This window comes from Acartia tonsa, chromosome 5, assembly GCF_053477335.1.
Source record: "Acartia tonsa isolate MP-2025a chromosome 5, ASM5347733v1, whole genome shotgun sequence".
Classification (NCBI taxonomy): Eukaryota; Metazoa; Arthropoda; class Copepoda; order Calanoida; family Acartiidae; genus Acartia; species Acartia tonsa.
In genome coordinates, this window is record NC_137264.1 from 19909157 (window position 1) to 19925471 (window position 16315).

Below are 16315 nucleotides of genomic sequence, written 5' to 3' on the forward strand. Positions count from 1 at the left end.
TAAAATAGTAGACTTTAAAAAAATTAAATTAGTTATTCAAAAAAATATTCTTACAGTCAATAATTGTATTTGTAACCTAACATTCTTTAGTGGAATTAGAAATATCTACTTCTGTGATTGGTGGTAATTAATAAAAGAATTCAAACATCTTTTTAGTTTCTTAATTTGCTGTTTATTTGAAAATATTTTGGTTGGTTTATAAGCCAATAAATAAAGGCAACAACCATCGCACGGGGATTCTTAATAGGGGAATCATCTCTTAGCAAGCCGCGATGCCTTTTTTGGTGTGACTTGGGTGTGTGTGTGTGTGTGTGGGGAGGGGGGGGGGGGGGATTTTAGAAAGCCCATTGAACATACTCATATTAATTCTCAGTTTTATATTGGGGTTTATGGGTTTAAGATTATTACAGTTCCAACAATATTTTTTTCATAAGAAAATGTTTTTAGGATTTATAGAAATTCCTTAATTTTTTTAACAAATAATACAAAATATTTCATATTAACGCAATAGTTAAAACATTTTTGAAAGATTTTAATAAAGGTTTTTAATTTTTTAATTTGATATTTTGAAGCGTAGCAAAGTAGGTAAGATTTAATTCTTGTCAATTCTAAAGTCATTGGTTTTCTTTTTGGTCATTTGTAGATGTTACTTTAAATACACATAAAAGCTGTACCAATGGAAATCAGCTTTTTAGAATAGTTTTGTATAGGATCTTATTTTAAAGTGGTCAAAAAATAACACTAATAAAAACCAGCATATGATTTCAGACGCATATCAAATAGCAAACAAGAAAGTCAAATTTGTCATATAAAAATGCCATTTCACATTTTCATAGGAATTATCAAGCCCTATCTCAAATGGCAGCCAAGAAATACCCTCCCAAACCCTCCATATCTCCTTTAAACCTAAATGTCTGATTATGCTTACTTGTCAAGGGAAACACCAAAAATAATTTAGTCACCTATCTTATGTAGACGTTTGGATATGTGAAACTAAAGAGTTTTTTAAAAGCGAAGTGTTTCTATAATTAGGCTCGATCCGTCCGTCCTTCCGTTACGGTTAGCGCAGCAACTCTATAATCGTTACCAGAAAATCCGTACGTCCATTTAACACATGCTGATTTTTTACTTATTGACAACTAATTTTTTATGTGAAAATTAAATTATACGCTTCATCTGATTTTTGGTATACTGATTCCTATTACAAAAAGGTAAAATGTTATAAGTGAAGCATCTTTATAATCAAGACCTAAAAAATTTCAGTATGTCTTTAAACAGTATCATGTATTAAGCAATTTTGCAACAAATTTACTTAAAATTTTGTCCAGACTTATGCATTAATATTCTGCTTTTTCAGTTCTGACACTCTACAAGTGTTAATGTTCGTTTGTTCTTCCATTTCAGAGCTTCGCTTTTATAGATGTTGTCATCCTTGTTTGCTTTAACAATTCTTTAAAAAAAAAAAAATAATATACGTTTGATCTTTTTCTGTAATTGTTTAGATGAAAAGAAATTCTCAATAATTCCAACCAATAACCATAGCAATACCCACACAATTATATTACAGAGATAAAGCAATACATTTAATATCAGGCGCGTGACATAAACACTCACATTTTAGAGGGGAATGCTTTGGCTTAGAAATATGTATAACTTTCTTGGATAAATTGAATGACAGGCAAATTCAAGGTCTTATTTTGTCTAGTATATGTTCTTTAAATATTGGTTTTCTTTAGTTTCACAAATACTTCACAAATTGCATTTGTACTTTAAAACTTACGTACAATGTACATTCTCAGACTACTGGATATATGTAATCCAAAGGTTTTTATTCATAGTCTTCTAGTTCTTTGCTATACTAAACGAATCCTTATTTTCTGTAACACTATTTTGCTGTTATTATATCAACATAGGACTGTAATAATGACTTGATCAGTAGAGCTCTATTTTGTTTATAATTGAAATGCCAAAAGTCGACATGAATACTTAGTTAGCAAACTCTGATAATTACCTGTAAATTTTAAATCAACTCTCTCTCCCCCCCTTAAAAAATGCAAGCGTTTAAACTTTCCTTAAATAGAAGAATGTGTAATTAGTCTAACACTTTGTGAGATAAAATGAAACAGATTAACAGTAAATTTTACTATGACTTTATCCGTGGATTTTTTTAAATTCTGCAATTTATATTTTCCTAAGAAATATTCCTTTGTAAACTTTTTAATCTTTTTTTCACGACAATTTGTATTAGCGCAACTTTTTCATAATTATTTTATTTTTAACTTTCATTTATATCTCTAATATCTAATTTCATTAAAATTTATTGATCATGAAAAGAAAACGAAGTAGCGGGCTTCGTCGTATTTTCTGTAGCTTTTGATAGGTTAGGTAAATGTTAATAATTGCCCCGCAGTTTAGTGTTAGAACTAGGAGAAAAGCTGCTGAAACCCGTTACTTCGTTTTCTTTCCATGATCCAAATTTATTGATTAAAAACAGACTTTATTAATTTAGTTTCTACGATCTTATTTTTTTTGATTATTTTTTCCTAAAATAACATTACTCAATATAATTACAATTACAATTTCAAATTTATTTACCTTATAAAATTGTAATTCCGTTTGTTACACAATTTTAATATATTAAGTAATTTTATAAGTAGCGAAGCTACTCTACAAGTGTGTCTGTCTTCATGTCCTACTGTATGTAATGGAAAAGTTTCCCTCGCTATAACACTGCCTTGCTTTACGCTATTAATATATTTATTTCTGTCACTGTCTAGTCTATCTTTACCTTTCTCTCTCTCTCCTTAAAATTTTCCTATCTATTTATCTTTATCACTTTCTTTCTCAATTATTTTGTAAGCTTCAGGGACGTCCAAGCTTTTTATTTTAAGAGTGGTAAAATGAGAGAATTAAAATGTTTGAAGGTGGTAATATATTGTATTTTAAAAATTTTGAGATTGGTAAAATGAGGGGTTTTGTGGTTTAGGGGATGGAGGTTGTATTTAAACACCCTCTTAACCTCCTTCCTTGGACGTCTATATTAAGCGTAGTCCTTGTTTTATTTGATCCAATTTAATTTGAAACTGAAATGAAGAAAATTAGAAAATTATTTGGAATTCAATTTGATAATAACTTTCAAGGATTTCAAATTAAACAGGGATGATAACATCCATGAATAGTGAAGCACAAAACAAATCCTGGATGGACATACGGACAAAGTAAGTTTAAGACAATATTTTATAAGGTTCATAAAGGTTACGGAAAAGATTTTGATTATTTTTAATTATTTTATTCTTGGGGTGGTTTGAGTCATTTTTGTTCCAATGTTCTTGCACTTTCAAAAAATTTCTAGTTGTAAGGTAGTTCCGTTACCAATACAAATTTGTCGATTTGAAGGAAAAATGAGAAATTTTATGTTAAAGTTGTAAATTTCATAAGGAAATAAAATACTTTTACTTCTCTTGTATGGAATAAATGTATTTTGATCATACAACTCTATAAATAATCAAAAATAGCTATAGTTTGTACGGACGTACATGAGTTATTGGAAAGCCGCTACTTTTCTATTCCTCCTATTATTATCATACAAAGTAGTAAGGTGGTGAACAAGGATGACAACATCCATAAGCTCAAAATTTATTGATAGACATCAGGAAAAATAATCTTTTGAGTATGTTAAAAGACATAAATGAAATAAATCACGAAACCTTTTAAAAATATATAATATCTTTTGAAGCATTAAGCTAAGAAGAAAACCGTGAAATTTAGGAATCAATCTAGCACCCCAACCAATAGCAAGTCTTTAATAAACTTCGTGAAAATATGTATAATGTTGACTTATTTAATCCCTAAAAATTCCAGCTGTTTATCTTGAACAGGAGTCGAAAAAAATCATAAAAAATTGAAAAACTAGGAATCGATCTAGCACCCCAACCAATTATCATATCTTTAAAAAAGCTTTATAAAATGTGTAGAATGTTGACTTAATTAATAATTTCAGTTGTCTGTCTTGAAAAGGAGTCGAGAAAATTATAAAAACAAAAAAATCTAGGAATCGATCTAGCACCCCAATTAACATACAGATTGACAAAACAATGTATAGATTAGATGCGCATATGTCATGGGAATCTTCACTAAAAATTTCAGCTGTCTATCTTTAATAGGAGCCGAGAAAATCACGTTTCCCCCACTTTGTCTCAGACAGACGGACAGACGGACAGACGGACGGACGGACGGAAATTTCGAATTATAGAGTTGCTTCGCTACTAATAAGGGCTTTTCAAGTAGCCTGTTGAGCACCCATCTCACAACATACTTTTCCCTATGGCTAAACCTCTGCTAGCCTATACCTGCGGTACCCTAATATAAAATATAACCTAACTGTCCTAAAGAAATAAACAACCAAATATTAAACTACAACCTCCTTTTTTTCCAATTTAAAGAAAAATAACTTGTTGGGCTAAGGTATGGGTTGAATTATCAGTGCTCAAGAGAATACTTTGTGTGATAGCACCAGTTTTTTTTTGTCTGTCATTGAAGTTCTTGCAAACGACGGCATCAATTATGTTATCTATTTCAATAAACTGTTTTTTTTAAACGCTTATTAATCCCCTAATATTGGAGCTATTTAGTAAAATAAAAAGTTTTTGTCAGCCTACTATTGACCATTTTATGGGATAATGATGAAAAATCCACAAAATAAACAGGAAAAAATCTACGAGTTAGAGGTTGATTTTATTGAATTTAGACTAACCCAGCATATAAACATATGTATGGGTATTTTTCATAGGGTAGGGGCGCAGTCTTTTTGAAAATTTTTTTTGAAAACTACTTTTTGTAAACTTTGGCTGTTTTTTGTAAACATTTTAGAAAAAAACTTTGGTCAAATCTTATTTCAAATAAACGGGAGCAAGTTACCCCAACTTCATCAAACTACAATCAGGGATCTTAATAAATAAGGCGTTGGGCGATAAATTGAAATACATCCCCACCAAAGATAAACAAGATTACCCTTACTGTAGGTTAGAGTTAAAGATAAAATATTTTGGACACAAAAAAATAAAGGATGGGGGAGGGGGGTGTTGTATCCCCAATTGCATAATATGAGTAAAAGTTTGTAATATCAAATAATAAGCTCATGAGAATTGAAAGATAGAATAGATAAAACAAAACTATTCTCCCCATAGGTTTATCTTATACAAGCGACAGCGCCTATAGCATACAGGGTTATCCACAAAGGAAAGGTTAAAATTGGGTAGGGGGTTGTGATTAACTGACAATCAAAACTTGATTCTAGCCACAATGTTCTTATTCATGTCTCCTAAAAATTAGATCTTAAAAGTTTTCGTTTTCTGTATTTTTGTTTGAATTATATATATGTTATATCATTAAAAATATTTAAGTTTTGCTTCGAAACCGATGTTTATCCAATGAATTAGAACCGAATCTCAGCCATACTGAAAAATGTATAGCATCGCATTACAGACATTTTATACAAATAATATAATGAAAATCATATAAATAATTGAAGTTAATAAGTATAATACGATGCGATAAATAACTATTCTTCTTTATTCTTGCCAAAATTTAAAAGCAATACAACTTTATAATAATTCAATATCGAATTTCGGTTTATGCAGGCTTTTAAAGATTCGCTTTTGTGGATATTATCATCCTTATTTGAAGTGCATTTTCGTATAAATTCAAATCAAATATAAATTTATATCCTTTTTATTCAAATATGTTGTGTGTGTGTAATATAGATGAAAAGACAGGGAACTATATTATTTAGTAGCAAAGCTTTTCTATAACATACTTCGGCTATCCGAAATTCAGTAACGCGATTGGGTTATCGTCTGCCAAATGGGTTAGGCAAAAAATATTTTTTTTATGAAGGTTTCGTGATTTTATTTATTCTAAATATCTTATATTCTTATGTCCTTCCTTACTACTCTATTTAAAGTCATACATAAGAACGTTTTCGGTTTTGTTCTCTTGAATATGTTACTTTATAAAAGTTTTGAGCTCTTTGTGGTAATTTAATTATTTCTTATTTCCCCAGTTTTATAACTTACAATGATGATATATTTTGCACTTGAACTATCACTACCCCCTTCCTATTAAATAACGTATTTATAAAACCTTTACAATGTTGGGGACTTTTATTATGTCCTGCTTGGGTTTAGATAATTTATCGGTGTCCAAACTTTTCCGCCAATAATTTCAATCTACAAAAGGGTTAACAGTTTTCATTGTCCATTGTCTAATCCATAGGCTCTTAAGAATATGGCCTTTCTTATGGGTCATATTTAATATTATCTGGAGGGGGGGGGGGGGTAGGATTTGTTAGGTTGTTTTTCTGTCTGAATAAAGGATTTTACCTTTATACGTGTTACATAAATTAGAGTTACATACTGGAAAAATAATTCTATTACCGATAAAAAAATATGTATAAAAGATTTACAAGGATGACAAGATCACTTCAAACCATTTCTTAATAACATTTATCTTAATCATTAATATACAATTGATAACTTACGAAGCAGCTTATAGTGCCATTAAAAAATGACGTCTTACAATACAAATGACCAATGATAGGTCAGTAGACATTGCAATTGACCAATGTGGTAAAATATATACTGGCCTATCATTGGTCATTTGTATTGTATAGTGTCATTTTTTATAGGCACTAAAAGCTGCTTCTAACTTACTTTTGTTATCACGTTACTTTAAGTACTTACATGCATTATTCTTGAAGAAAAGTTTTAGAGATACTAATGAGCAACCTGCTGTTCATATATTGAATAGATTATTAATTATTTTCCTATATACCAATACACTTAAAATTATGATTAAAAAAATCAATTTGTATTTGATACATGTTTGTCCTACTCCTTACAAAATGGACTTTTGAGACTGCTTTTTATTTTAAAAGATATCATGAAATAGCATAAAACATTATTATATACAGTATGTATAAGTATATTACATCAAAAGCAGAGACCAATCGATCCAGTGGTCACAGAGATCTTAAGCTTTATCCAGATGGAAAGACAGACAGTTATCCTTTTAGTTTATATTATACCAGTTGCTTCAATCCTTGCCTCTAGAGGATTTGGGGGAAAGTGAAAATAGATTAAAACCATACAAGACATCTATAAAGCTTCCTTGAAAAGAACAACCATTTCAGACCCGAAATTTACGAGTCTTTAGTTTTAGAAAAAAAATTACTACTTTATATTACAGGAAAGATAAAACTGTGTTATTACGAAAATTCGCATGCTTGATTTTTGTGTGATAATACTTTGTATTGTAAGAATTGTTGACAAGGATCAAAAGAGGTTAAACTCTTAGGTCTAATGTGCTATCATTTACACAAAACTTTCAACAGTGCAATCTGATTTTACCACCAAAATTAGAAGAGCATATAAGGAATCGGAATACTGGCGGCTACGCCCCTAGAAGCCTTTAGGGTTACTTAAGGTGGTAAAGTAAAGGTCGACCCAAATTTCAATTTGAGTTTTAATAAGATTTTTTTGGGGGGAAGGGTAATTTTTTATTGTGAGGGTGTATAATGATATACTCTCTCCAAAATCAGTAAAAACCTTCCCTGGACATATAAGAAGCTTCTTTGTAAAGGAGAACCATATCGGTGATTTGCCGCTGAAATAAACCAATTATGTGTCTTCTTGTTGAAAGACATTCAATGATACGCGGGTATATTATTATGTGATTGGTTTACTTCAGCGGCAAATTTAAAATTCTTTAAATTCCAATTTGTTTCATCATTAATTTCTAAAATTGGACATTGATTTATTTTGATGTATAATAAGGATGTCGGCTAAAATGGTAGCTTTTTATGATAATCTTTAACATATTGACACCTTGCTTTTATATATTTTTGTGCGGAATTATTTGCATACTGTTAAAATATATTTTTTTATATAGTTTCTAAACTTTACTAATTGCACTAGAATCACAGCTAAGTAGCAGGCTTGTACACAAAATAATATTACTGTGACTATATGATTTAATTGACTTTGGATGTCCTAACTCACATCTTTTCATTCAATAATCCTAAGAGCAGTTTCCTTTTACCATAATTTGGCCTATACATTCAACCCTAGAGAGAGAGAGAGAGGGGACAATGGGCTGTTTATTGCAGTAGTCCCAAAAGTTTTAAATAACGTTTTCTTATTCGTTGGCTTAACAACTTTGGGGACTTTAGTTAATTTTAATTAGTTGGTTATTTCAGTTGAGTGATCATACGTTTCAACCTCCATTTTTAATTGGTTCATTTTGCTGCCAAATTGAACCAATTATAAGTCTTTTTATCAAAATAAACCTTCCATATTTCTTTTTACCAATACTTTAGATATTTTCGGAAATTTAAGACTATATCATCAAAATGGTATCTTTACTTAATATTTGTGGAGAATGGTTAGCCATTTAAAAAAGCTAATAATCTATTACCATGCACAGTTAGAACTTCTAAACAATGGTTGTGAAATAAAATTATTGGTTGTCTGTGAGGTGTTAATATGCGACTAACCTTAGCTGTTAAACCTGACGTTACAACACTAATGTTTATTTAAATTTTGTTTCAAATTGTCACTTTAGTTAGTATACACTATTTTCTTCCTTTCACATTAGGTTTTATCTGTCGTCTATTGTCCAATCCCTCCACACCCTCCTACCTGAAGAGTAGACTATAAAAGTTGGAAAGATTTTTAATCAATATAATAGATTTGAAATCTGCATAAAATTTTAAGGATTTTTTTATAAAATTCGTTTTTTATATAATTCTTTATTTAAAGGCGCAAATACAAATTAAGTTAAATAATTTTAAGATCTGTGATTGGTGGATTGAAAACTATCTGCGCTCTGATTGGAGAAGCTTAAGTGACGTACATCATTCAACCAATTAGAGCGTAGGTAGTTTCCAATCCAGCTATCCTATTGGTCAAAATTTATTAACTTAAATCGTATTTGCGCCTTTAAATAAAGAATTATATAAAAAACGAATTTTATAAAAAATCCTTAAAATTTTATGCAGATTTCAAATCTATTATATTGATTAAAAATCTTTCCAACTTTTATAGTCTACTGAAGAGGGTACAAAGTAAAATAGAAAGATGTTATTTTGATGTTAGTTTGGCTGTCATATGAAATGTCCAGGAATCTTAAGGGATAAGACAGTGGACGATAAATGGAAGTACACACAAAATGATGATAACCTAATTTTTTTTCCATTGATTGAAAATATTGATAGAAAGTTTTGCTAATATGTACCAACCAATCAGGTTTGAATGAAAGTACCCGAAAGCTTTAAGCCAACGAAAAAGAGTACATGCTTTTAAAACTTTGTGTACCAGTATATTTTTGTGTCCAATGTCCCCTTCTCTTCCTGAAAAGACCTCAATAATCTTTAATTCAACGATTTCTTAGACATTTTATTTCATATAATAACAATTTATACTAAGACCTTGCCTTCTTCGAGATTTGCTGTAATTATGTAAAGTTAGAAACCTAAAATTCAGATTGGATTCAGGGATAAGGGATGGGAAACGTAGGAAAATATTATTTCAGGCCTATTTCAAGCCTAGGCCTAATAAACCAGTTTTGGGATGACGCAGTGGTTAATGTGGCTAATGAAAAAGCTGTGTGTGTGTGTGTAGATAAAGTATAGAATCAAATTCAGGTAGCTAGTTTAAAGTAAAAAACATAACTTTTTATAAACCTATATATTAATGGCTTTTGTTAAAATGAAGTTTTTTCTCTCCCAAAATTTTTTTATCTTTTACTTTGGTAATTTGAACTGTCAGAAAGCTATCGTTGGGTTTCCCTCAGACAGATTTTAGTTTGTATTATTTGCATTTTTATTAATGAGTAAAAATTTTATTTGAAAATTTCATTGCTAATTAAAATTCAAAATAAATAAATAAATATGCACTTGGGTAACATTCTATCAAGTTCTTTGGATACTATAATGTAATGATATATCTGTACTGTGTTGTATTGTAAAAAAATTAGGGTTAAGGTGTTGTATCAATTCCGTACTAAATTTTTAAAATTAAAAATACAACATCTAATTTATAAACTACCAAATGAAAATTCGTAGCTACCTTCTTTCCAAAAAAATAATCCCGTTATTTTTGTTTTTTCTATATGGCCCTTTTTTAATGTTTAACTCTAAGCAGATTTAATAATTAAACTAATGTGATCTAACACCATTTATATTTATTTTTTCGTAGCAGATGAAATCATTATTTTTTCTAGAATTGTCTGCTTCTAAAATTTCCGCCAATTGGTGATTGGTTGATACAAAACAAGCCCAAATCACAGAACACTATTGGTTTAGAGCGGTAGCCAATATGAGCCGTCCGCCAGTAAGGTCATTAAATTAGGCAAATGGTAAAAGTTGCATGATCCCTTTCAAAACCAGGCCGAGACCTAATTTATGGCCAGGTTTCCTATCCCTCATCCCTGATTGGATTTGGTAGATTTTAAAATCTTTTCACCTTTGTTATGAATAGGAATATAGGAAAAGACAGACAAACATCCTGCCACTTTTATGTAACAATGTATTTATTTCAGAAAGTATTATAATAATGTGTTAAAATTTGATTTCTTGTATTGGTAGAAGTTGAATTTTAAAATTATCAAGAATGGCAGCCCTTAAGCTTTTGGTTGTGGTAAGTACTTTTTACATTTCTTATAGCGGAGTTTTTTAAAATTAAGGTTGGTCCTGTCCGTAATAATATCATAAATTTAGGCATTGTCCTATCGATTTCAAACTTGCACGATGATTCCTGTAACATTTAGGTAGTATTTAAAAAGCGTGACAAAAAAATATTCGTTACCAGAAACTTCCTCCGTTCATGCTGATTTTTACCTTTTTTGTCAATAATTTTTACATTATTTATCTGATTTTTGAAACTATGATTCCTAGAACAACTAGGTACATTAATTTTTTGCGAAACATATACACAATCAATATCTGACATATTAAGTTCGTTTGTCTTTCGTTTTTTGGATGTTGTCATACTTGTTAGTTTGTTTACTGTATTATACCAATATTAATCTGCTTTTCGGGAATATGCGTGTTTAAAAAAATTCCATTCCAGATTATAATTATTTACGTAGAAATTCAAATAATTTAAAAATGAAAATAAATCAATATCTGTTTGAAGTATTTGTGAATAAAATACAATAGAAATGATTTAATATAGTTCAAATAAAATCCTTTTCATGTGACTATTTTATTAAGAATGATTACATCCATGAAACGTAAAATCTTTTCTCGTATTCATTTGAATCCGGTGGATAGGAACCGGTTCTCGTGAATACGAAAAAACTATGTCTAGCATCGTATTATATCCAGTTTTCTACGAATATAGAAATGTACAATCATAAGATTAAAACTAGTTTTTTTAGCCGGTGCCTTCGGCACCACGGGGCTAAAAAAACTAGATTTAATCTTATAATTGTACATTCTATATCCGCGGAAAGACGTTTATAATACGATACGAGAAATAACTATTAGATTACTATAGAATATAATGAATAGCGGTTACGACCTAGGACTACTTAGAATAGTTTAACACCTTCCCTGGACCTACAAGAAGTTTCACTGTAAAGGAGTATAACTTCGTTAAGCGATTTGCGAAATCCTTCGCTAAAAGCAAAAATAGGCATCGTTCATCTTTGTGTTAGGGATAAGAAGCGTTTGGCGACACATTACTTTAAGTGTATAAAAGCCTCGCATACAAATCTCCTACATTATTAATGTTCATATAACACATTTTTAGTAGCGTAGTTACTCTTTTACTATGGTATTTAAGTCTATCCGTCTGTCAAAACGTTATAGATAATTAAGCATTTTAAGCAACTTAAATGTATTTATTTATTTTAAGACTAAGATTTAATGTCATATTCAGTGATTTATTCACAATAGGTATTATATTACAATATTATATTTATGCTTTTTTATTCTTATTTATTTCTACTGTATGATACTCAATGAATTTAATGTTATAATGTTATTGCTCAGCTTCTTTTGATGATAATTATCCTTGTTCTAGACATATTTTAGTTGAAAAGAGAATAAAACCATTAATCTTAAAAAGCTCATCATAGAAAAAAAGATTTTGATCATTTAATCTAAAATCATCATTTAGGTCATTTTGCTAGATAAAATTTTTATGAACCAAAACTATACTCTAAAAGCGTTAATTATTTAAGTTTAAGTCGATGTTTTACATAATTTTTTAGTATGGCTGAGAACCGGTTTAATCCAGTGGATATTAATCAGTTTCGAAGCCAAACTATAATATAAGATTAAAACCAGTTTTATTAGCCCCTAGTGGCTGAAGAAGAACCACATTGATCATTCGGTAAAAACACATAAATAAAAAGACACGTAGCAGACAGATAGACAAACATCCTTTGTGAGAATTAATAAATCTACCAACCTATTAAAAATATTTCTGTATTTTCTTAACTTATATTTTTTGTTGTTGTAAATCTATCTAATACATATCCAACGGAAATTAAAAGAAAGAGTATAAAGTATTTAGTAGACTTCTTTTTAATTTATTTTTTTTCATTTATCCTAAATAGACATTTTTACTTTTTACTACTTAAATTTTCTGTTAGAATTGCTAAAAACTGTGTGAGGTACTATTGAATCTTGATTGGGTTTTAAAAAGTAAAGGAGTATAAACCTAGGAACAATTTTGTTTATCATAATTTTGAGGCAAATCAATCTACATATCTTATATATAATATACATATATTATGGTAGGTCGATTTTGGAATTTCACATTTGTAGACATTGGCAAGGGTTACTTCCCAATAAAACCCTGTGAAATTTGAAAGGGGTTTTATAATCTAAAAACAACAGGCGCGCGGGGGGTATAAAATGTGCCGTCCCCCTTATAAAATCAAAAATTAAGATTCCTTCAAACACAGGCATGTTGCATATCAAATGACCGCATAGAAATGCTGATTACGAATCTTAAAACTATTTTTATAAATATTGCTTCTAGTTCGAATAAGATCACATTAAGTACCTAAAACAGCTGATTTAGTCAAAACTGTTTATTTTGGTAGGTTATTTGAAAATCATTTTAGACTGAATCAAAATTATTCGAAACGGTTTTCAGATTCGTAATCAGCATTTCAATGCGGTCATTTTGATATGCAACATGCCTGTGCTTGTTTCAATTTTGGGTTTTATAAGGGGGCGGGCACATTTTATACCCCCCATGCGCCCGTTGTTTTTGGATTAAAAAAAACCTTTCAAGTTTCACAGGGTTTCATATTGGTCCAATAACCCTTGTTAATGTACATACTAATGTTAAAATCCCAAAAAGCTTTCAAATCGACCCGCTCTGAATTATATATAAATTGTCCCATTCCTAAAGATCTTCGATTTTGCATTGTATTTTTATTCCCTTGAGAATACCACGCCCTAACTTTAATTAATTGTTATTTCGTGTAAAGAAATGAATTAATAAAACATCCATCAGTTAAATGGTGTGTCATAAATTTCGCATTTTACATAACTTCAAGTACTTATTTGTCGCAAAAAAGGCATCAAAGGGTGTGTTTAATTGTATTAATGGTAATCAAGAAATGTTTTTTTTATCTAAAGCTTAAGATCTAAGCATTCATTGAACCGATAAGGTTCTCTTTTTTATGGTAAGCTTCATATAGGTCCAGTGTGGTTTTATGCTATTTTATTTCTTAGGCTTTGAATACAGAGCTCCAAGTATTAAATGAAAAGGGAAGGAACATTTTGTGCTACAATACAATTTTTTGATTCTATTAATTCACCAATATGATTTATATTGCAGAAGTAATGCCACACCTAATAAAATATCAACTAATAAGAAGTAACCTTATAATCTTTATTGTTTTGATGTTTTCACAATAAGACAAACAAGATTCATTATGTCCGGCTATAAGTAGCGCAGCAACTTCATTTAATAAATAATATGTGTGTGTGTGTGTTCGAAACAATTACCTCTTGCGAATTGTAAGAAAGAACGGATAAAGTAAGTTTTAGATACGAAAAGGCTATTGAAAACTTTACATTACAACAAAGCAATTTATCTTTAATAGCAGCCAAGAAAATAATGTTTTTGAAGTACAGATAGACGTAATATCCCCAGGTAAAATATTGGCTGTAGTATTTTTTGTTACATTTGAGAAAATAGCCATGTTGTTATTTGAAAAAGTTTGCTCTGTTATTAATGGCAATTAAACATGTAAAAAACCTAATTCAAATGATTTATATCATCACACCTCGCTGTAGCTAATAATAGATTAAGAGGGGGGGGGGGGGTTTAATGCAACCATCTCGTAATCAGTGAGCAAATGACACTTAGAATTCGAATTTCGATCTGAACTTTTGCATGAGTAATCCTTGGAAGGTATATTTTCCCTAAATCGAACAAAAAGTTGGAAAAGTAACGGCTAGCGGCTCAGCCGTTCAGCCGTTTTTAGCCTATTTTCAGAGTAAATCCATCATCAATTACGTAGGAATCAACTTTTTAAAACATATTTTTGGTTTAATTCATGTTAAATGATAGCAATAACCATTTTTAAAACTTCTAGCACCAACAGCTACCGTGTAGAACCGTTTGATAGCGTTTTGGAGTAGAAAAGAGTATTATGTTGAGAGAGGTTTCGTGACTAATTTGCAATATAGATATCAAAAAAATGACAAAACAGCTGAGCCACAAGCTGTTAGCCGTTACTTTTCCAACTTTTTGTTCGATTTAGGGAAAATAGACCTACCAAGGATTACTCATGCAAAATTTCAGATGGAAATTCGAATTCTAAGTGCCATTTGCTCACTGATTACGAGATGGTTGCATTAACCCCCCCCCCCCCCCCCCCTTTATAAAAAATTTAAACCCAATTTTGACATATCCTCTGCATGCTTTATATAATACCAGCGGATACGCCCCCTAAATGCCTCTAGGGGAATTTTAGGTGGAGGGGGGGAGTTGTTTTCTCATAGGTGGGTGTTGGTACCCACCCCTAAAATAGTTATAAACCTTCCAAAGACCTATGGAAAGCTTCACTGTAAAGCAGAACCCTACGGGTTCAGTGGTAAGTGAGATCAATCAGTACACACACACACAGAAAGAGATCCTTTTACTTTATTATAAGGATTGCTCAGCTACAGACTAAGATCAATCATTATAGAATAACAGCCATTGCTGAAAAACAAAACTGTATGGAATCTTTAATTTGTATACTTTAGACAAAAGCTTTCTGCAAACCAGTTTTAAAAGTTGATTTGCCAATTAAATAAATTAAAAACTTATTAATAAAATCGAAAGTTATGGCATTTTAAATACTGTATGTATTATTACATTAATTTATTAAATAGAGGCATTTCTGACAGACAGATAGGTGGACAGACAGACACAAACACTGTTACCAAAAATCTAGGAACTTATTGAGAAGAGGTGTGCTTGAAATGATAAATGTTACTTTGAGTATCATTGATTCTATGATTCACATAAACAACTGTTAACTTTGATAAAAAATAACATAGCCTAAAACTAATGTAAATAAAGGTAATCCTTATTTAAAAGCATCAGGATGTCATTCTGTCTGTGTGTTTGTGCGGGTCTATCTGTCTGTCTGTACCGTATGATCTTGCTTCCGCTGAACAGATTTGTTTTTCCTTTACACTGTGTACCTTATCAGAGGTCCTGGGCAGAGTTATAAATTTATAGGAGGGTCATACAATACCCCCCCCCCCCAAAAAAAAAGAAATCGTTCCTAAAAAAACTGTTATTTTGGACCAACCAATCAAGATTTTAAAGTGTTTAATCAAACAAATGAGATAACATCTTTTTAAAACTTTGTGGACCATGAATCTCAATGGATAAGACAATGAACGATAAATTAATATTACAATTTCCTCTGATGTTAATGAAAATAGTATTATCCCTCCTGTAGATTCAAATAATTGGTTGACAAGTTTGCACAATATGTTTGTAAAAGTAAGCAAAATTTTGAGCAGACGAATGAAAGGGCGTGGGTATATAACTGTAAAACTTTTTAAAAATCTATTTCAATTAATCTATGTTTAGCCTACTTTGTTTTTGCAGTGTATATTTGTAATTCGCATTGTTCTGTGCCAATTCGATTAGCACGCACATCATACGTCTTTTTATACATCAGCGTAGCTACCTCAAAATACATGTTACAATTTATATATAAGAAATATACGTCTGTTTACCTTTAAAGCAGTCTTTTTTATATTTTTACAGTGAAAATTCTCTTTGCT

At 30.3% G+C, this 16315-nt stretch overlaps 2 protein-coding genes across 2 annotated transcripts in view; one reads left to right on the forward strand and one right to left on the reverse strand.

Annotated features, from left to right (window-relative positions):
* Hel25E (ATP-dependent RNA helicase 25E) overlaps positions 1 to 16315 on the reverse strand; it is a 356959-nt gene that overhangs the window by 97417 nt on the left and 243227 nt on the right. The window lies entirely within an intron of this gene.
* Positions 10595 to 16315, forward strand: part of LOC145320048 (uncharacterized) — a 53772-nt gene continuing 48051 nt past the window's right edge. The window contains exon 1 of the mRNA XM_080162488.1: positions 10595 to 10694. Within this exon, the coding sequence (XP_080018614.1) occupies positions 10668 to 10694 (27 nt within the window). The 5' untranslated portion in view covers positions 10595 to 10667. The remainder of the gene's footprint in view (positions 10695 to 16315) is intronic.